The sequence below is a fragment of the Phyllostomus hastatus genome, unplaced genomic scaffold (assembly GCF_019186645.2).
Source record: "Phyllostomus hastatus isolate PE091 unplaced genomic scaffold, TTU_PhHast_1.1 phas_scaffold_1674, whole genome shotgun sequence".
Lineage (NCBI taxonomy): Eukaryota > Metazoa > Chordata > Mammalia > Chiroptera > Phyllostomidae > Phyllostomus > Phyllostomus hastatus.
In genome coordinates, this window is record NW_025334011.1 from 20,814,553 (window position 1) to 20,837,009 (window position 22,457).

At 38.5% G+C, this 22,457-nt stretch overlaps 1 protein-coding gene across 1 annotated transcript in view; it reads right to left on the reverse strand.

Annotated features, from left to right (window-relative positions):
* Nucleotides 1-12,046, reverse strand: part of MRC1 (mannose receptor C-type 1) — a 79,074-nt gene extending 67,028 nt beyond the window's left edge. The window contains exons 1-2 of the mRNA XM_045857981.1: nucleotides 11,763-12,046; nucleotides 156-557 (exon numbers count right to left, since the gene is read on the reverse strand). Coding sequence (XP_045713937.1) covers nucleotides 156-557; nucleotides 11,763-11,823 — 463 coding nt within the window. The 5' untranslated portion in view covers nucleotides 11,824-12,046. The remainder of the gene's footprint in view (nucleotides 1-155; nucleotides 558-11,762) is intronic.
* Between the last annotated feature and the right edge of the window lie 10,411 nt (nucleotides 12,047-22,457).

The window sequence follows — 22,457 nt, forward strand, 5'->3', positions numbered from 1 at the left end:
TCTCATAGAATACAGAGTAGTTCAAAACACAAAAGTAATCAGTTAATATCTCTAGTAGGGACCAAACAAGAATATGCTTATTTTCTTGAATTAGTTTCCAACTAAGAAAATGAAAAAGAAATTGACATAAAAGTAAAAAAAATCATGCTTATTACCTTCATAACCTCTGGAACATAAATCATCAGTGGTCCCATAGATCCTCCATCTGCTCCACAAACCCGATCCTTTGTAAAGCATAATATTCTTTTCTTGTCTGTTGCCATAGTTAAAAAATAAATCTTCTCCCACAATCCCCAAAAGTGTGTCATTTTTGCATTCCCATTTCTGCAATTCACTCTTTGAGTCACAGTCATACAGAGTGACAGCAACCCAGTCTGTTTTTGATGGCACCCCCAAGCATAATTTAAAGGCAACACTCATGATCTGGGACTCAGACACCCATCGGAATCTCTGCGCTTCAGTGTCCGGGTTGCAAACTGCTGTTTGGACTGCGCTGGAGCTTATTGCTTCCACGCAGCGCTTGTGATCTTCATTATATATTAAAAAGTGTCTAGTGTCTGTCAAAAAAAAAAAAGAAGAAGAAATCAAGAAAGGATGTTTAGGCAGATACATATGACAAAGACAATATTTTGGGTCAAAAGTTCCCAACATTTCCATTTCCCCGAAGACTTATGATGGCAGGAAGAGGGATGAGGTTGGCTCTGCATGAGCCGGTGAAGCTGCCTGCGGGGAATCCCTGAGGCAGGAATAGCAGGCAGGCCTGAGTGGGGCACCGGGCTGCTGGCAATGGCAATGGTTCGCTGTAAGGAGCATTAGGAAGAGGCCTGTCTTAAGTGCACACTAATTGTAATGAAGTAAACATGAACCGTAGCTAACAGGAAAATAAATAATACCCATCAGAGAAAGGAAAATCTGGATATGAATACGGTAAATGATAAAATTAAATACATATATATTCTGGAATAAAATTTTCAAGCCTGACTCACTTCTACCCTCTTTGAGATGGATGAAACTTATACAAAATTATTCTCATTATAACATTAGGGATGTTTTTCATAACTTAAAAAATAATTCTATTTCAGGAAATTTTATTTTTATATTATGTCGAGCAAATCTCTGAACTATGCTTTCTGGGTATTCCAGGTCTGAGCAATAGAGACATTTTTTGCTTTATGGTCCAAGGTAACTTAGAGACCTACCATCTAAGAAAAGTTAGTATCTGTAAATGATTTTAACTTCCATTCATTGACACACTTAATCTTACCTTTGTACAGCAAAGAGATACAACAATGTATTTAAAAGTATAAAAATTTATGAAGTTTGAGGTACAGGTTAAATAAATGTTTTTTTTATATCATCTAAGGTAATATTTATATGGCTAACTTTCTAAGTAATTGTTTTTTTTTTTTTGTGCTTGTGATTTAGGGACAGTGATTTAAATAAATGTGAATAGATGATTTATGCTTATAACACATAGCTGCTGGCTGGCAAAACTCAACTTCCTCTTGCCAAAAAAGAAAAAAAAATGAAAGAAAAATAATCTGCTAAGCATATTTCTTTCCTTAAATCAGAATGGAATTGATGTTAAGGTTCTGCTTTTTTGTTGTTCATTTTTTTAAGAATAGACAAATTAAAGGCACTATTTTAATTTTGTAACATAAATATAAATTAAACACTTCTTGTGAAATTTTGCTAAACTCCTTCTACTTACCTGGTTCTTTCAAAATGAGCTGGTAGTACTGCAGATACTTAAAGGTCTGACTAAATGAACTCATCATTTTAAATCAAATCATCCCAGTGAAATACAACAAAGTGATAACAGTACCACTAGTAGAGTCCTTCACTGTTTACAAAGCACTTTAGCAGCCATATTCTATTCATCATTTTCAATACCCATCTGAGGTTAACACCACTTACACTCTGAGGTCTGTTCTTGGGCCATCAACTCAGACCTTATAATGGATCTTTGTCTAAAAAGATTGTTTTGTCCTGCCAAGCTCTTATATCTGCTCTTGTCCCACAAGAGCAGTCTCTTGTTAGAGACTGCCTGCCTCTGTATGTTTGGGTTCCTAGTTTGGTTCTCCTTCCTGGAATGGGTTCCTCTTTTCTGCTGTTCTGATTTTTGTAGCAAAATATAACCAGAGATATTGAAGTAAAGAACAAACTAACAGTAACCTGAGAGGATCGGGGAGGGCAATAATGGGGGGAAAGAAAGGTAAGGGTCATCAAGGAACATGTATAAAAGACCCTTGGACAAAGCCAAAGGGGGGAAGGATTTAGGGTAGGAGGTGGAGTGGGTGGGGCAGGGGAAAGTGGTGGCAGGAAAACAGAGACAAGTGTACTTGAACAGCACTAAAAATTTAAAAAAAATGAATTCAGAACATCTGCTTCTGTTGGCTTCCTTGGAATTGACATGTGCTGACCCAATATGCAATGCGGGACTGAGTGTCCTCCCATAGAACTGACCTGCTGCCCAGGCTTGATCTGGTTTGGTTGCTGCCCATGTCTAAGCACAGAGATTTTCAACCCTTTTCATCTCCTGGCGCACATAAACTAATCACTAAAATTCTGCAGCACCCCCCAAAATATATTTTTTTGCTGATCTGGCAAGAAAAATAGGTATAATCTTGATTTACAAAAAAAAAAATAGTAATTACCTACCCTTTTTGCTTCAAAGTCATGTTTTAAAAAATAGGTGCCTTTACTTGTATATAAGGATTTCTGGTACCAAGAATTAACCAATGATACAGCTCTATTGTATGACCTTTGTATTTATGGTCTGAGGTAGGGCATTCACATTGGATGGCTCTTGTTGTATTGGCTGTTGTCACTTTTTTATTTGAAAACCTAAGGAAAAGGAGGTCAGTGTGCCTGACTAAATAGTCAGATATTGCATGTTTTCAAAGTTCTTGCAGCATAGCAATTAAAAATCACTCTCCTAGCATGACAAAATTAAATTTAATCTTAAGCAATAATGTTAAATCTTAAATAATATGGTGTTTTGTTCACAATAAAACATAAGAAATCAGAAAATGAAAAGGTTTTAATACAATTACTATAACTTACTACACACAAATGTAAATCTAGACTCCTCTAATCTAAAAAGGTAATTAATTCTGAAAGTTTGTCATATATATACATACACACACACTCAACTATATTACCTTTACATTTAATTTGTGTTTGCTCTTCCACCTGTTGTTTTCCTATCTAGACTTGCCTTCCACTTTTCAGAGAATTTTGTCCAGTAACATCTCAGCATCAATAATAAACATATCTTCCACGTCATACTTCAGTCATTGCATTGTACTGTCGAGCACTCAACACTTATTAACTGCCCAGATTTAATCAACCAACAAATTGGAAACTAGCCAACTTGAAAAAAGGTGCTTGAAAGTTTTTGTGCATAAGTAGTGCTCTTCTTTCAGAAGTTTTTGTACATATTTGACTTTTATTTCACATGCTTAATTTCCACCTGTAGTTTGATTTTAATTTTACTCTAAATATGATGGTATTTCATGAACATTCAGTCTTCTCTTTCTTATTAATGGGACCATCATCCCCCCAGATCCATCCGCCAAAGACCTAGTATCTTTGTTTTTTCTTCAGTTTTTCTTTACTTCTTAGGACAAAAGCAGACTCTTTCCTGTACTCCAAAATATACTGTGTTAATTTTATGTGTCAACTTGGCTAGGTCATAGCACACAAATATTGAATCAAAATCCAGTCTGTATGTTGCCATGAAGTTTCTTTTTATAAAGATAAGATTAACATTTAAATCTGCAGACTTTGAGTGAAGTGCATTATTTTCTATACCATGGGTGGGCCTCATCCATTCGGTTAAAGGCCTTCAGAGAAAACAGACTGAGGTCTTTGATGAAGAGAAAATTCTGCTTCTAGACTGTCTTTGGACTTGGACTGAAATATTAACTATTTCCTGAGTTTCCAGTATGCTAGTCTACATTGGTAGATTTTGGACTTCCCAGCCTTCATGACTGCATGAGCCAATTTCTTAAAATAACTATCTCTTGAAAGATGATGGACAGATGATAGATAGATAGATAGATAGATAGATAGATAGATAGACACATACACACACATCCTATCAGTTCTATTTCTCTGGAGAAGCCTGACTACCAGTAACCATGTAACCTAATTCATTATTTTCCATCCATTTCCACTGGCACCACCCTAGACCAATCCACTGTGGTCTTGCCCTGGTCTCTCTCTCTCTTTGAAATGGCATAATCAAAGAAAGCAATGCACCCAGGAGAAAATAACCAGCCTCACATCACAGCTCACTAAAGAGGGCATGATCCAGCCGGGTCCCTCTACCGTAACCTCCTCCCCCTCTTGCTCTTTTTTACCACCTTCAGCCACAAGACCTCTCTCTTCCTCAAACACCTCAAACTCATTTCCACTTTAGAAGTTTCATATTTCAAGTTCCCTTTTCACAGAATGCTCATTAAAGTCCAAGCTCAAGTATTAATTCCTTAGCAAGCAGATTATCCTACTTTTACTTTTATTTTCCATATAATATTCATAACCATCTTAAAGTATATTCTTTAAAAAATTTTTAGTTATGTTTTGTCTGTATCTCCCTACTGGAATGTAAATTCCATGAGCAGAAAGATTAACTTTCTGGTTCAGTACTGCATTCTCTCCTTTTGGAGCATGATAGCCTCTCAACAGATAATAGTTGAATGAATGAAAGAATTCAGTCTGAAGCATCTTCCCTAGTAAGCCAAGTATATTATTTTCTTTAATAATATTATTAAAGAAATATATTAATGATAATGGTTCTACTTAATATTACTTCCCCCCCAAAAGTTTATTTGTACTAAAGAGCAATTTATAAATGTTTATTCTTATGAAAGGAATGCTTGGAAATGAAAAGCTTCAATTTCAACACAAACTTATCTATTCTTGCTTCCTTTATTTATCTTTAACCCTAGGAAGCAGTGCAAGTGTGATATTGCCTTTGTGAGACAATACAAGGAAATGTAAAATTATCCTCTTATGGTCCTACATTCATACAGTATTCTTCTCCCAACTAGTCGACACGTAGTGTTGCTTTTATCATGTTTCTGTGCAATGTTGCTGATTTAAAATATCATGCCTCTTCCTTTTAAGGTGATTTAAGGACTTGAACAAAAAGCAGCTTGTGGCATTTTTGCCACTATAAACCACACTAATGTTTTATACATATGTATGCATATTCTACTTTTTGGTTTATACTAATTGTTTCGCAATAGAAATATTGCAGAGAAGGTGAACAAACAAGTACAGCTGGGTAGTCACATTCATTTATCTGCAATCTCATTTTTGGGCTCAAATGTGTGTTTCCTTCTTTTTAATACACATCAGAAATCCCTTTACAGAATTGGAAAGATGTTCCTTTCATCTTAACTGCTATCTTAGTAGTCGCACACTTAATTTTCAACAAATGTATTCCAGGTACCACGCTGAAAACAAAACGAGAGGCAAGTCCCCTGCCACACTGAACTCACACTCTGCTGTGTTTCATTAATTAAAGAGCAGAAAATCAAAACTCAAAATACATCGAGGGAAGAAACATGTGTTTCAATCCAATATCTCAGTTAAAAATAACTGATGTCCAATAACATGGGTGTGAATTTTCTTTTAAATGAGTTTTAAATTATTCTATTACACTGAGCAAGTCACTAAATTTCCAAACTTACTACCAAAGAAAACTAGGTTATTAAAGATAACTATTTAGATATAGAACTATTATATGCTACATTCCTTTATACATTTTTAGACTTGACCCACTATCAATAAATAAAATTATGGACATGAAAAAAAGAAAAGAACTCCTGGAAGATAAAGGAGCTACAGAAGAGTAAAGTAAGTGGGTATTTTTTAGCAGATGCTGTCAGACTTCCACTTATTTCTTCTTGCCTTTTGCCATTTCAGTGCATGCCAGCCCTGCTCCCCAGTGGAAGCACCACACCACTGGGCCTGGGGGCATTTTCTGGCCATCAGAGCCCCCAGGCTCTGAATAGAATATTCCCGCACACTGTGGGGACCAGAAGAATCAGAGAACCAATGCCACCTAGGAGTAGAGTAGTCCTTCACCAGTGATCTAAGGGAATTGATGAAGAACACCCTAAGTAGGTCCTTGCATCCAGGGTGGATGACTGAGGCACATACTATAGCATTGCTACCCAGAGCACTCCAGCAGGGCTTAGCTCCCAGTGTTTATAGTAGTAACTGGCTCTATAACACAACCTGTATCAGTGCCTTCCCCTCTGGTCTCACTGCCCTCCTCTTCTTCCAGTGCTATCTGAGACCACCTCCCAGATAATCTACTTCATTCAAATCATTGTCAGAGGTCAGCATCTTAAGCAACACAGAGTAAGAAATCTGTCTATGAGCCTGTCCGTGAATATAAAACCTACACATGTGTCCCCAAAGAATTGAAATTGAGCCCTGGCTGGCGTAGCTCAGTGGATTGAGCGTGGGCTGCGAACCAAAGTGTCGCAGGTTCGATTCCCAGTCAGGGTACATGCCTGGGTTGCAGGCCATGACCCCCAGCAACCACAAATTAATGTTTCTCTCTCTTTCTCTCTCTCTCTCTCTCTTTCTCCCTCCCTTCCCTCTCTAAAAATAAATAAATAAAATCTTAAAAAAATAATTGAAATTAAGTGAAAAACAAATATTTATTGTGTACCAAATATATGCAAAAAAAAGAAAAAGAAGCTATGCCAAGTGCTGGGGGGAGGGGGAAGACAAGGATCACAGTGTTAGGTTTTGCAATACTGAACAAAAGATTATAGGAAAAAATGAGAATTACTTTATTTTTCACTTGGATCCTTTATTCATCAAATATTCAGAGAACCTACTATTTTAAGTCACTGCCTTTCGGCATTTAGGGAGGTACACATATGAATCAATATGGGTGTGACCTTAAGGAGAAAAACAGAAGCCAGGATGAAGAAACTCGGCCAACATCCTGCCTTCCTCCCTAAAGATATGAATATCTACACCCTTCCTGGGTCTGTTCACTCCCATCTCAGAGGATCTCCCTCAGACTGCTGATCCCTTCACCTGGGTCCTGGATTCCATCCCCTCCTGCCTCTGCACTCTCTGTCCTTTCCTTTCTCTCCTATGTCTGTAACTTCGCAATGCCAGCTTCTCCTCCAAGGTTAAGACAAACCAACAATGCCTATAGGTAATAAACTGATGCTACACCCCTCTTTCTTCTTCCATGCATAGCCATGCTAACTAATTAATTAGTCTTTATGGATCATGTCAATCTCATCATGACATAATCAGAGTTTCACTGCTCACTGGCTGTGTGACCTGAGTCGAGTATCTAAACAACTCTGTTCTTCCTTTTCCCCATCTGAAAAATAAAGGTGAAATAACAGGACCTGCTGGTTGAAGTGAGAATCAAATGAGATCATCCAAATAAAGCACTTAGAGCAGTTCTGACACAGAGAAATTGCTCAATATGTGTTCGTTATTATCACTAACTTGAGGAAATCAGTATTGAAGACAGTGTGAAATGGTTCAGGGCCAGTGTGATTAGAGAAAACAGAGAGCTCTTGCAGCAGCCCAGACAGAGGGACAAAAGGACAGACAATGGAAACCCAAAATTTCCATCCTCAGGACATAGGTGATGTAATGGGGAGAAGTATGTTGGAATCAAATTCTGGTTTCACCATTTACTAGCCATGTTGTCTCAGTTAAATTAATCATGCTAGCTTCAATTTCCTCATCTGTAAAATGGGGATCACATGCTTTCTGATATAGTTGCTGTGAACTTCTAAATAAGATCATTTATGTAAGGTGTCCAACATATTATTTGCAGATAGGAAACACTCAAATGTTAATGCCTTCTCTTCCCTTCTCCAAGTGAAAAGTCTAAGCAATTGATACAAATAAAGCGACTAAGGCCTTCTTTGATGTGCTGTAGTTTTGAAGCACATTTATGTCTTTCTTGATCAACACACTCCAGCTAGTAAATTATATCTACTTTTTAGCCTCAGAGCCAGAAGACCACAGTCAAGGATTAGCTTTGGTCTTTACTGGCTTGCTGACTTCTCAGCCTCAGGTTTCTCATGTAGTAAAAGGTGCATGGTAACACTCACCCATCCCACCTCAAGGGGTTGTTGTGAGGATCTGATTAAGGATCTAAAAGTGTTCTGTGACCTTTATTTGCTTTGTAAATTCCTTTTTTCTTTCCATGTCAGTTTCAGTTCTTTTTGAAAGGACCCTGTTTATTTCTTCCTACTCTCCTTTTTGTGCCACCTAATTTTCACTGTTCTCCTCTGGGGACCCACCTAACCATACACTTTTTTTCATCCAACAATGCTTGATAGTAGCCAAGGGGTAAGACGTCACTACCGCTCTGAAGATCCAAGTTGCCATGTTTTTTGTTTCACTCTCACTGGCTAGTGAAAGCAGCTCTTCCCAACTCTGCCCTCAGGGGCGTCACATTGGTTGTCTGGAATCAACCATGGTGGGATTGTTACACCATGGAAATCTGTAAATGCCACAAATTAATGCTTTTTTTCTTCTGAGAACCATTGTTATGTTTACCAACACATCTTGCTAGTGAGCCAAACTAACACATTTCAAGGTAAACTTCCCTGCTGTGGTCCAATCTCTGTGTCTAAGCAACTTTCACTGTGTGTCTTATTTAATTGTATCCCCCCTGAGATCTAAAATTGACACCGAATGCAGTTCTTCCTGCTAAAGGGATAGCAGGGCAAGAAGGAGGGTCCAAAGGGAGAGTGGCTCATCTGTTAAGCTGGGCCTCCTGGGTATGACAGGCATGCTCACGGGAGCAAGGTTCTGAATGGAAAAGGAATAAGGGAGACCTTTCTGTGGTTTTCTCAATGAATAAGGAGGCGGAGGAGAGGGTTCTGAAGATTCATTCATACATCCTAGCATCTATTGCTAACTGAGCAGGTATTCTGCTTTTATTCAGACATCACCACTTATCATGTGCCACTTAAGCTAAGAAAAAGTAAAGTAAGAATTATAGGTTCCCCCCAAAATTACTGAAAGAGGCTCCCTTAACAACATTTTTGTTTTTTATTCTCTAACTAAATAGATCTGCAGCACCTCCCTGTTTCTCGCATATTTGTGTCTATCAAGGGGAAGACATCCATCAGAATAAGGCATCCTGCTGTGTCAAGGAGGGGAAAAATTTTAAGCACACTGAGAAACACTTTTTTCCCTAAAGCATTAAGTCAGTTTAAGGAGAATGAGGGGCTGTATGTGTGCTGCCCAACATGGTAACCACAGCCCCATGGGTCCATAGCATGCTAGAGGTCAGTGTGACTTGCGATGTGCCATAAGTAGAGAATACACCCAGATTTTAAAAGTTTAATTTTTAATGTTGACTAAAATTATGTTGGCTGTATTGGACTAGATAAAATATATTCATAAAACCAATGTCACCTATTTCTTTTTACTTATTTTAATGTGGCCACTAATGTGGCCTAATAGGTTTCCATTGCCCAGAGCTGGATTAGAATCTAGGTCTTAGATGCAGCCCTTGAACAGATCATCCAGCTTGTGTCTGAGGACCTTTTGTGACAGGGACCTTTCTCCTAAGCAGACTACTTCACTGGAGACAGCACACCCTTAGGAGACTTTCACTGCTCCTACTTTTAAGCTGCAGGGCCACAAGGCACATATTAATCCGCCTCACAGAACAGACTTTCTGGATGGGCTTGGGGCCACTGTGCAGCCCCACGCTACAGTCTTCTGGCTCCAGGTGAAGCCGCTCCCCCTTCAGCACCACCAGCTGGTTGAGGTGTAAGTAGCTTTGCAGCCAGGACTAAGGTGCAATATCTACTCAGGCTCCAGAAATCTTACTTCAGCATTGTTTCTTGGGAAGCTTCTCCTTAAATACTTAATATACTACTTTATTGAATAATTACTTACTACTATGGAGGAAAAAAAAGGCACTGCTTTAGCTAACACTGATGAAGTCATTCCCATGGACCATAGTAAGTGCTAAACATTTACTCATTAAATCTCTGCAACAAGGGTTGAGGCAGGTAATATTAAGCTCCCCATGGTGTAGACAGGGAAACCAAAGCCCAAAGAAATAAGTGGCTTGCTTCCTGGCAAGGTGCAAACCATACTGACCTTGCTTGTGTTTTTATAATCACTACTACTCAATGCTTATTACAATTGAACGTTTTCTGTGACCAGATCCTCTCTCCCTGAAAAGCTTCCCGATTGTATGGGAGCTTCCATCTTACCGTGTCCTACCTCCGCCCCACACCGCCTGCCCCACCACCATGGCAGTGTGTGGAGAGTCACTGGCACAGTGCCAGTCGGTGTTTGCAGATTTGAGAGAAATGAAGAGGGATCGGGAACCAAATATTTGAAGTTAAAACCCTTTCTTATTTCATCTCAAAAGAGAACTGGGAGCCTTCCAATTTTTTTTTACCAAACAATCAAGAACTGATGCAATAACAATATAAAGTTAACATTAATTTCAGAAAAAGGGCACATCCAGGCAATGAGTTTAAACAGTTGTTCTTAATCCTTAAAGCCTGTGTTTTCTAAAACAACAGATATCTTCTAAATGTCTATTTATGTTTTATTATAACAATTTTAAATAAAACACTTTTATATCTATTTTTATCAGGTACATAATTCTTTTAAAATATTTTGTTTTGAATTGCAAGAATATGCATTCTTTAATAAAGATCTTTTATGATCAGAACAGGAGAGAAAGGAAAAAGAGAGAGAGAGCAAGCATTGGCAGTAAAACCTCTTGCAGCCACTCTCACTCTGAAGTCTAAGCAGGTTAAGTCTAGATTAGCAATTTCCACCTGATGTGCCACAAGAATTTTTAAAACATGCAGTACCTGACTATTTTAGTCAGGTGTCCTGACCTCTTTTCCCTTAGATTGTCAAATAAAGAAAATGACAAGAGACAACACAAAATAGCCATCAGTGTGAATGAATCAAAATTATACTTGTTTTTTTTATATTAACAAAAAACAGGTTTTTTGGTGTGCTACAATACTTCAGTAGTTGACGTGTGCCATGAGATGAAAAAGGCTGCAAACTGCTGGCCTCAAGAACAGAAAAGAAACGCGATGATGTTTTTGAGAAATTTCGAAAGCTCTGAGTATGTTCCTCATGAGAAGTTACCAGTCTCCGGAAAGAAAGAAACAAAAAAGAAGATAAAAACAGGAATATATCAGTTTGAACAACTTGGGCTGCAGATAAGAAAGAATCTCCTAACAATAAAAACAATGAATAATTAAAATGTTTCCCTTTTTACAAAAGGGGAAAAAAAGGACAAATTGTGAAAATCACATGGAATGACTCCGTGGATCCGTGATCCTGCCCTTAGACTACAACGAGGAGAAACACCAGAGCTGCCCCCTTTCAGCCATGAACACTCAGATGACACTTGCTGGGGGTTAGAGAGAGATACTGAGAAGTGAAAATGAGAATGCACACACCATGCAAGAGCTCCCCCGGAGAGTAAGACAGGGAAGGAACAATGAATGGAAGATGAGAGGAGTCAGAAGGGAGACAGAGGCACAGAGAGGCAGTGTCCCCACCCTGCCCAGCCTCCAGGCCTGGCATCCAGGCAGAGGCAGCAGGTTTCCTGCACAGATAGTGGCGCAGGGGAGTTTTGCTGTCCTCCTCACCGCAGGTATTGAAAGGAATCCACTGACAATGACCCAAAAAAGTAAGGTGTGCCATCAACCCCGAGCCCCAGTCAGAAAGCTTCCAACCCAGAGCCGACTTACCCAACAGCTGCACAGCAACCGGAGTGAGAGACAGGAAAGTCAGGAGCAGAGACAGCCTCATGGCCCAGAGTTTATCCTTCCCCTTCAGTGGTGAAGAGGAGAGGCTACAGAGGTACCCAAACAAGGAGGCCGCTGGATCAACCCTTCCCCTGCTCGACTCTCAGAGCAGCCCTGCTGAAAAGAACGGTGGAGGAAGCCCTCACTTTTAAAGGGCTTCTGAAATTAGGGAAAACCTCCAATAAGGAGATATCCTGTCACATGAGAGAGGCTGGAGAAAACAGGAATTCAAAGTTACAACTTTGCTGGGTAAGCTAACTTCTGAGAGGAGCAGACACAGTGGAAGGGGACAACGGGACTTGTGTGGGAGAGGGGTCACCACAAGAGGAGAGGGGAGAGGGCAAAGGGCGATGGTGAAAGAGGAGGAGCAGGGTGGCCCTGCTGGCAGGGCAGAAGTGAAACAGCTTTGGGTCTCACTGCTTGTGCAGATGGGGCTGTGTGGAGAGCCAGCTGGAGGCCATTACCTGGATCCGACAACTGAGGTTCCCTCTAGGAAGCAGCTGAATCCAGGGTCCCTCCAAGCAGACAACCCCGCTCTCCAGGGACAGAAATGGCAGGCGCTAAACAAGACGGTTTACGGCAAAAACATTTTCTTAATGGCTGGAATCCATCCCCCTCATTTTCCATAATCAGTGCTTTTTAGAGTATCTCTTTTTCTTTGAAAGCTTCAAAAGAAACTGCACATGGAGCTTTGTTCCTCTAGCTGGGAGAATAGTGAAAAAGAGGCCTAGACCTGAGGAAATTACAGCAATGCTGGGAGAAAGTTCCAGAAGTCTTTCTCTTGAAAGTTCTGGAGAAAGCCAGAGAAAACACCAACACAGGATTTGCAGTAAAGCTCTGCTACCCGGCCTCACCCACAGTGATCCTCTTCTAGCTTGAATGAGTCCTCCTGCTAGGGGAAAATCTGCTCTTTTGATCAAAAATAGATATATTCATCACATGGCAGTTGAAATTCTTTCATTAAAAAATGGCAACAAATCTATCATAAACACAATATTAATCCCGAGACATCTATTTTTCTATTTTTCAGAAGGAAAACATGACTTAAGAACATTTTGAATCGGCTATGGTGGCTAGATAGGCCACCCACAACAGAACGTGAGAAATGTTAGCAATTAGAAAGAAGTTGCTGGACATGTATTTTTTTAAATGTTAAGGACTAGTTTATCTTCAGGTGGAAAAGCTCCAAGATTCACTATTTTTACAATAGAGTTATAAACTTTTTTCCTAATAAGAAGTGTGTTATCACCGTCTTGCTGGTTTGTTTTGTTGTTGTTGTTGTTGTTGTTCTTAACACTCTAAATTTAAGATTGTTTTGACAAGATGACAAAAGATGGTGAAAATGTAGGGCACAGGACAAACTGTTTCTTTTCCATTAAACCTATGCTTAACTGACAGAAAGTTTGGTTACAAAACAGAACACATGAAACAAAAACGTTTCTAAAACATTGCTTCACTAATTTATCATGAAAAAAATGGATTTTGAACAAGCCATTTGTGGCTTCTAAAGGTAAATAAGTAACAATAATTCAAAAAGTATGGCCTAATTTGTATTTATATCAATTTCAGAAGCACATAAAATTTAATTGAATTTTCTCTACATTCCCATTCCGGGTTTCTTTGTATTACATGAATGTGTCATACGGCCAAGAAGAATCAATGGTAAAATCCATGGCTTTAAGCAAAAGAAAGCCAACTATTTCCCCAAAATTTTATGCCATGATCTGGACTTCACTGAAATAAAGGTTTATTGCCCTGGCTGGTGTAGCTCAGTGGATTGAGCACGGGCTGAGAACCACAGTGTCGCAGGTTCGATTCCCAGTCAGGGTACATGCTTGTGTTGCAGGCCATGACCCCCAGCAACCACACATTGATGTTTCTCTCTCTCTCTCTTTCCCTCCCTTCCCTCTCTAAAAATAAATAAAATCTTTAAAATAAATAAATAAATAAAATAAAGGTTTATTAGGCTAGAAGAGTGGTGGCCCATTCTTTCCCCCTAAACAGCTATTGAACTGACAGACGGCCTGAAGTAACTACTTTGGACTCTGGACTCCAGTAGAAAACTTGGAGCATCCAGTGGAGAGCCTGATGCAGAGGCTGGTAAATTCCGGTGATGTTCAATCTTTCCCTTGTGCTAGTGGCTACCATCTTCCCTTCCCCAACGTTGTAGCAAATAGCCGTGGGGGTGATAGAGTAAGTTTCTGAGGCAGCTTGCTGGACACAGAGTGGACAATAAAGACCTTGTCCTCCAACTATCAGAGTTGTGTGTTCTAGAAGACCTAAAACTATAAAACTTTTAGAAAAATCATCAGGAAAAAATTTTATGAGATTGGATTTGGTAATGAATTTTTTTGATATGACACCAAAATCACAGGCAACAAAGGAAAAAATAGATAAATTGGGCTTCATCAAAATTGCAATAAAAAACCCTGTGCATCAAAGGCCACTATCAAAAGAATGAAAAAACAACCCACAGAATGAGAGACAATATTTGTAAATCATATATCTGATGAGGAATTAATATCCATAATATATAAAGAAGTTCAACTTAGCAGCAGCAACAGCAAAACAATGCATTGCAACAAAACAACCCTTGCTCGTTGCTGATGGAAATGTAAAACAGTGTAGCTACTATGGAAAACAGTCTGTAACCTCCACAGAAATTTAAAACTAGAATTGCCATATGATCCAGCAATTCCCCTTGAAGGTATATGCCCCAAAGAAGTGAAAACAAAGACTCAAACAGATATTCATGTACCAATGTTCATAGCAGCATTTACCCATAGTAGCCAAAAGATAGAAGCAACCCAAGCATCTATCAGCCCGTGAATGGATAAACAATGTGTACATATGTATGTGAGTGTGTGTATGTATAATGTAATATTGTTTAGCCACAAAAAGGAATTCTGATGCCTGCTTCAAAATGTGCAATCTTAAAAACATAATAATGCTAAATGAAAGAATCCAGACACAAAAGAATAACCATTCTATGATTCCATTTATATGATGTATACAGAATAGGCAAATTCTTCGAGACCGCGAATAGAGGTTACTAGGAACTGGTGGGGGCGGGGGGAATGAACGTTATTGCTTAATAGGTACAGAATTTCTGTTTGGAATACTAAAAAGCTCTGAAAACAGATAGTGGTGATAGTTACACAACATTGTGAAATACTTAAACCCACTGAATTGTACATGTAAACATGTTTAAAATGGTAAGTTTTAGACTATGTTTATTTTGCTACAATAAAAATAAAATTCAACTTTTACCATCTTCTTTATACTCTTTTGCTATGTTTCAGTTCTGACTTTTTCTTAGTCATTAACGATGATGGTTGTGTCTATCTAGTATTTTCTTTAAGCTAAAGAAGTATCTATAAAATAAAGAAAACCTTCATTTTTTTAATTTGCAAGACAATTACTGAACTATTTCATTTCCTCCTAGACATTCTCTTTCGCAAATATCATTACCACACACCCATGCAATTCCATGTTAAGATGAACTTAGTGGATCCTTTGCACTGAAGTAATTCCAAGAAAATCATCTCAACAAATTCTATCATTGAAAACTGGTAAGCTGACGATGGATGCAGAATTGTTTTACTCAAACAAGCCTATTTTTTTATGTGTGAATTTGCACAAATGGCATCAAGATAATTTTGACTCAGACAGAAGAAAGAAGATACAATGAAGCAGCTGAGGAAACATTTAAAAACAGAAAAGATGGAACAAGCCTTTCATGTTCTTATTTCTCACATCTCCCAATCCTTGCCTTAATATACCAAAACACCTATAAGTGTTTGCAGTTTTAATAGAAAACAATTACCTCACAGTAGTCAAAGAACTTTGTGTTTGATTATTTATCTAGAATTTGGCTCTAATTGTAATTCTTTTCAGATAATATATCTAGATTTATTGTAACCTACTGTGCGGTATGCACATGTTTTGAAGAGCCTGTGAGTTTTGCAGTTTTGTGATCAATATTGATTTGTTTGGTGTGGCACACATCTTTATGATATATTTATTTAACTTTACAAAATAATTCAATTAGAATGTTATTTGATGCATTTAATAATTCAAAAAACTTTAAGAATAAAATTAAAAAATATATATTTTATGATCTGAAAACTTCATAGATAGAAATCAAGACACAGAAAAGTCAGGGTCTACAATAAGTATGTAATGTTACCTATAAATTTTAGCAACTTAGAGTATAAATTTTATATTTATCCTCTCAAATGTTCTTCAGAACATGTTCTCTAAGGTAGCTAAATCTTTTTTTAAAAAATACATTGTAGAGAAAAAAGACATTTCTTAAACATCCATTAACATTCCAATTTAATGCAAGAAAAATTGAGCTTTAGTAATGTTAAATGGCTGTGCCTCCCACACTTGGAGCCAGTGAGATGGGCATGGCAGCGGCTTGGAGGCAGTTCCTACATCACAAGGTCATGCTTGCCCAGACTAACATGGCAGCCAAGAAAGGCAGAAGAAACCAGAGCACTGGCAGGTGTAACCCTCTGTGGGAGGAGTCGGAAATGGGGTACAGAGAAGATCCACATCGGGATTTAAACCAAAGTATGGGGCTGCCTTTGCTCACTTAACCATGCATCTTGGAAGTGATCTTGGCCGTGTGGTTTGAAAGGATGCAGGACTCCCCACAGGCCCAGCATGAGGAAGTGCCATGTGGTTTTGGATTAACAGCGTGAGCCTAGCTGAGCAGGGATGACTGAAAGAAGCCAGAATACAGATGGTAATCTGCCCAGCTGAGCTACAGACTTCTACTTCTTTTCCTGAGAGACGATAGCCCTGGCCAACCTGGTTTGGCAAGGGGAGGCAGGACTATGTAATTATGGGTGTTTTTTTTACGTAAAGGGAGTGGGATTTAATGGCAGAATTCCACCATTTTTGAGTCAACAGTTGCTGTTCTTTTCGTAAGACTCTGGCATTGGGGCTCATGGTTTTTCGGTGGCAGGCAATAGAACCCAGAGAACTAGAACCTGGAATGGTTCTGTTTCTACTTTGTTTGTTAGTTTATTTTGTCCATTACATTCCATATATGAGTGAAATCATGTGGTACTTGTCTTTCTTGTGTCACAGGTGGGCACAGGTAACCAGGTTCCTGGTGATTGGGACAAAGAATTGAACCGAGCACCCAGAGTTTACAGCAGAGAACATGGGAGCAGGCCAACTCCAAGCAGAGATTGATCTCATGGGCTGGAGAGACTCTCTTCTTATAAGGCGGATCCTTCCTGGCTAGTTCTGGTGGGCTTTTACTGTGCATGTACAGGTAGTTGTATTACTTTAAAGCTACTGCACATGTGGTCTCCCATGATTTTCCTTGATTCGCCACCAAGGAAGAGGATCCCACAATGCTACTGAATTGACCCCCATTTCTCCTGGGGTCCCTCTGTACTAGGTTCACCTTTCCCTTTGCCAGAGAATTATAGCTCTCCATGTTAGGGATTGGTGATTTAAAGAAAGAAATTATTTATTCAAGTTATACATACTCCAGAGTAATGACTTAATGTCTTCATCAAAATCCTAAAATCCCTTAAAACACTCACAAACACACACAGTCCTTCCTTCCCTACTTTGCCCAGTCTGGGGTACCGTATCTCAGGAAAAGAAATAGAAGTACATGGTTCAGGCAGCCCCCGGTTCTTCCCAGTAATCTGTGCTCAGCTGGGAGGCCTTCCTCGGTTCCCAGCACCATCAGCTGTGTTGCTGGGATCTCCAGCTAAAGCCGCGTGGTGGTTCTCTGCTAAAGCCTCATGGTGATTCTTCTCATGGCTGTGGTGGGGGGTGGGGATGGGGGTCCCCACTCTGCCAAAAGTGCATGGTTCTCCTTACATGGCTGCAGGCTCGTGATCCTCTTTCCACTGCCACAGCCGCGTGGCTCCTTCCAATGGCTGCCGAGCCTGGGTTTAAATATCCTTCCAGCTTTACTGGGCTGCCATCATGAGTCTGCGCAGTGGTGGCCCCATGTCCTGGAGCCAATCATCTCCAAGCTCCCACAAAGGCACTGTAACTAAGGGGAGTTGCCTCCCAGTTACATCTTGCAGGGAAGTTCCTTCCATCTCCCTGACTCAGAGCTTGGCCACAGCTATTTAACATATCTATGCAACCAGTTAAAGGTTGTAGATGTGTTAAATGACCACACCAGAGGTTAGCTGCAAAGCTGTTGCTATGCAAAACAGCTCTCAATGGCCCTGCCCCATGTGTCCCTTCCCCCAATTCACACCTGTGGTGGAGGGTGAGGACATCCTATATATCTTTCTAACATTTCCTGGACACCTTGAGTTCTGGACCCCATTACAAATCCTTCTTTTGGGAGCCCTCTGGCTGCACCCTCTTACACTTGCCCTGGTTTATTTCACTTACCATAATGTTCTCCAGGTCCATTCATGGTATTTCAGAGGGTAAGATCTTGTTTTTTATCATGGAGTAGTTAGTATTCCATTGTGTAAACATACCACTGCTTTTTTATCTACTTATCTACTGGCTTATTTCCAAATCTTGGCTACTGTCAATAACCCTGCAATAAATATAGGGATGCATGTATTCTGTTCAATTAGTGTTTTGGGTTTCTTTGTATAAATTCCCAAAAGTGTAATTGCTGAGTCCTAAGGCAGTTTCATTTTTAATAATGTTTTAAATCCTCAATTGAGGACATGTTTATTGATCTGAGAGAGACACACAGAGAGAGAAACATTAATGTGCAAGACAAATATTGATTGATTCCCTCTCACATGGTCCTTGACCAGGGATTGAACCTGCAACCTTTTGTTGTATGGAATGATACTCCTGCCAACTCAGTCACCCCATCAGAATGAAAAGTAAGCTTTTCAAAAGGACTCAAAACTGATATGGGCCTTAGTATCAACAGACATTGGCAGCTATGAGAATTGCAATATAATTTTAATAATATAACTTTTAATCACACACTGTAGAACTATAAATGTTTCATTAGCATAATTTGCTGCAGTTTCTATTACATACTAAAGACTTTATTATAAACATGTGTATACTCTTAAATTAAATAAAATATTAAATTAGATACTAAATAATTTCCCTCTTACATGTGATCTTTTGTATATGTTTATTATTTGTATAAAATGTTACAACTTTCCAAAATAACACATCCGCATTCAAATATAAGATACAAAATTCAAGTAAATAATACTTTTCAGTATGAGCACTGTTCATATTACATATTCCAATAGAGGTAAATATAAACTTATGCAATATATTTTCATATTTAGGAATATTACAAATCAGCTACTTGGTTTTATATTCTTAATAAAAATATTTCATAATTTAAAAGAAATTATTTATATTAATATTTTTAGAGTTAGGTATTATACATTTTTTAATTGATAAATGAAGACTAAGATATACATTGTTAAACAAAATAACCACAGGCCTTCCTTTGAGGAATTTAAAAATTAATGGATGACTCAGAAAAGTAAACATACAATGAAAGCCTTAATAAAGTACTATAATAGGATTCTACAAGAACTCACAGGGAACACTCAAGTGCCTGATTAGTGAATACTCACATTACTTTAATCTGTACATTCAGTACATTCTCATTTCTGAACATAGTATTACTTGCTAAAAAATTAGTCTCAGATAAACTTTAGATTTTACATATTATTTTTTTACAAATTCATGGTTGAAATTATTATATTTGAGTGTAAGCAGGGACATGAAAGAATACAACAGGACTTATCTGTCCAGTTTTCCCAGACCATTTGTGAATAAACTGTCTTTAACCCATTGTATGTGCTTACTTCCTCTGTCAAATATTAATTGACTATAAAGATGTGGTTTATTTCTGGGCTCTCTAATCTGTTCCACATAGCAATGTACCTGTTTTTATGCCAGCACCAGGCTGTTTTGAGTACTGTGGCCCTGGTTTGATATTAAGTAATGGGATTCTTCCAGCTTTGTTCTTCTTTCTCAGGATTGCTCTGCTATGTGGGGCCTTTTGTGGTTCCATATAAATTTTTGAAATACTTATTCTAGTTCTGTGAAATATGTTGTCAGAATCTGGATAGGAATTTCATTGACTCTCTAGATTATTTTGGGTAGTATGTGTCAGGATGGGCGGGGTAGGACAAAATGGCAGCTGAACTACAACCTGGAAAAGACGGCTGACGTCAAACCAGGGCACGAGGAGAACCACCAATGACATGTTGCTGATCTGTTCAAGGAGGATCAATCCCCAGCTCCCACGAAGAGAGCCAACCAAAATGAAACCCCGCCATATTCCCTGCTCGGGCGTGACTTCTCCAGCCCCACTGTGCAGACCTGGAAACTTCACCTGGTACGCAAACCCCAGTAAAGCTCTATACTGCCTAACTTTGTGGCTGATTAGCATTTACTCCTCGGCAGAACCTAAGAAAACCTTTCAGTATGGATATTTTAATGCTGTTAATTCTTCCAGTCTGTGAACACAGTATGTGCTTCCACTTATTCGTTTCTTCTTCGAATGCTTTTTTCAGTGTCTCATAATTTTCCAAGTACAGATCTTTTACCTTCTTGGTTAGGTTTATTCCTAGGCATTTTATTCTTTTGGAAGCAATTGTAAATAAGACTGTTTTCTTAATTTCCCTTTCTGATAGTTCATTATTGGCATATAAAAATGCAACTGATTTCTGGATAGTAATTTTAGATTCTGCTACTTTGCTGAATTCATTTATCAGTTCTAATAGATTCCACCATTTATTTTGGTGAAGTCTTTGGGGTTCTCTATGTACAGAATTATGTCATCTGCAAATAAAGACAGTTTTACTTCTTTCCTTCCAATTTGGGTGCCTTTCATTTCTTCTTACCTGATCACTGTGGCTAGGACTTCCAGTACTGTGTTGAATAAGAGTGGTGAAAGCGGACATCCCTGTCTTGTTCCTGATCTTAAGGGGAATGCTTGTAGTTTTTGCCCATTGAATATCATGCTGGCACTGGGTTTGTCATATATGGCCTTTATATATATAATGCTCAGGTATATTCCCCCTATTCCCACTGTGCTGAAAGTTTTTATCATAAATGTGTGCAAAATTTTATCAAATGTCTGTATGCACAGAAAAATGAAATCAGTCCACACAAAAGAATAACTTTAAAATGGATCTAAGACTTAAATGTTAGACCCCAAATCATAAAACTCCTAGAAGAAAACACAGGCAGCAAAATCTTGGACATAGCTCATAGTAATATTTTATCAGATATATTTCCAGGCAAGAGAACCAAATGAAAAAAAATAAACCAATGAGACTATGTCAAATTAAAAAGGTTTTGCATAGCAAAGCACAATGTCAACAAAATAAAAAGACAGCTCACAAAATAGGAGAGCATATTCTCTGATACAGCTGATAAGGGGTTAATATCTAAAATTTATAAAGAACTTACAAAACTCAACACCAAAAAAAGAAACCAAAAAACCAACCCAATTAAAAATGGGCAAAGGACCAAAATAGACACTTCTCCAAAGAGGACATACAGATGGTCAACAGACAAATGAAAAAAATGCTCAATGTCACTAGTCATCAGAGAAATGCAAATTAAAATAGCAGTGAGATACCTCATAATTGTGAGAATGGCTATCATCAATAAATTCACAAACAACAACTGCAGGTGAGGATGTGGAGAGGGGGAACTCTAGTGAACTGTTGGTGGGAATGCAGACTGGTGCAGCCACTGTGGACACCAGTGGAATTTCCTCAAAAAATTAAAAAAGATCTAACTTTTGACCCAGTGATCCCACTTCTGGGAATATATCTAAAGAAACCCAAAATTGTAATTTAAAAAAACATAAGCACCCCCGTGTTCATTGCAGCATTATATACAATCAACAAAGCATGGAATCAGCCCAAGTGTCCATCAGTAAATGAGTGGATAAAGCAACTTTGGAATATCTACATGAAAGAATACTACTTGGCCATAAAAAGGAGGAAAGTTTTACCCTTTGCAACAGTATGGATGGACCTGGAGAACCTTGTGCTAAGTGAAATAAACCAGTCTGAGAAAGACAAATACCATATGATTTCACTCCTATGTGGATCTAATGAACGAACTGAACTAGCAAGCAAAATAGAGACAGACTCATAGAGAGCAGGATGAAAACTAAGGTGGGGAGGGTAGTTGGTGGAGGGATTGAGCAAAAAGGAGAAAGGAATCATGGACACAGACAGCACTAGGGTGACTGTGGGGGGAGACAAGAATATAAGGGGACTAAATGGTAATGGAAAAATACAATGAAATTTTTGAAAAATAAATTTTAAAAAAGAATACAATAGGAAAATTAAACAATGCACTTAGCTACTACTCTTTCTTTGATTTGGTACAATTAAAATACTTAGCATTTATTGAGTTACTATTGTTTGTCAGACTATGTGAAGAAACCATTCCCTCCCTCATTTAATGCTCTCAACCTATTAAAGTACTATTTAAGTGTATCAAAGTACTATTATTATCTCATCTTTTAGATGAGGAAACTAGGGCTTACAGCAGTCAAAGAACTTGCCCAAAGTGATAAATCCAGAAGCTAAGGGTTTTTCAGCTGCAAATAGACCTCTGACAGTGTGAGGGAAAACCTTAAAGCAGGAAACAGTGACTAGGAACTTTGGTAGAGAGCAG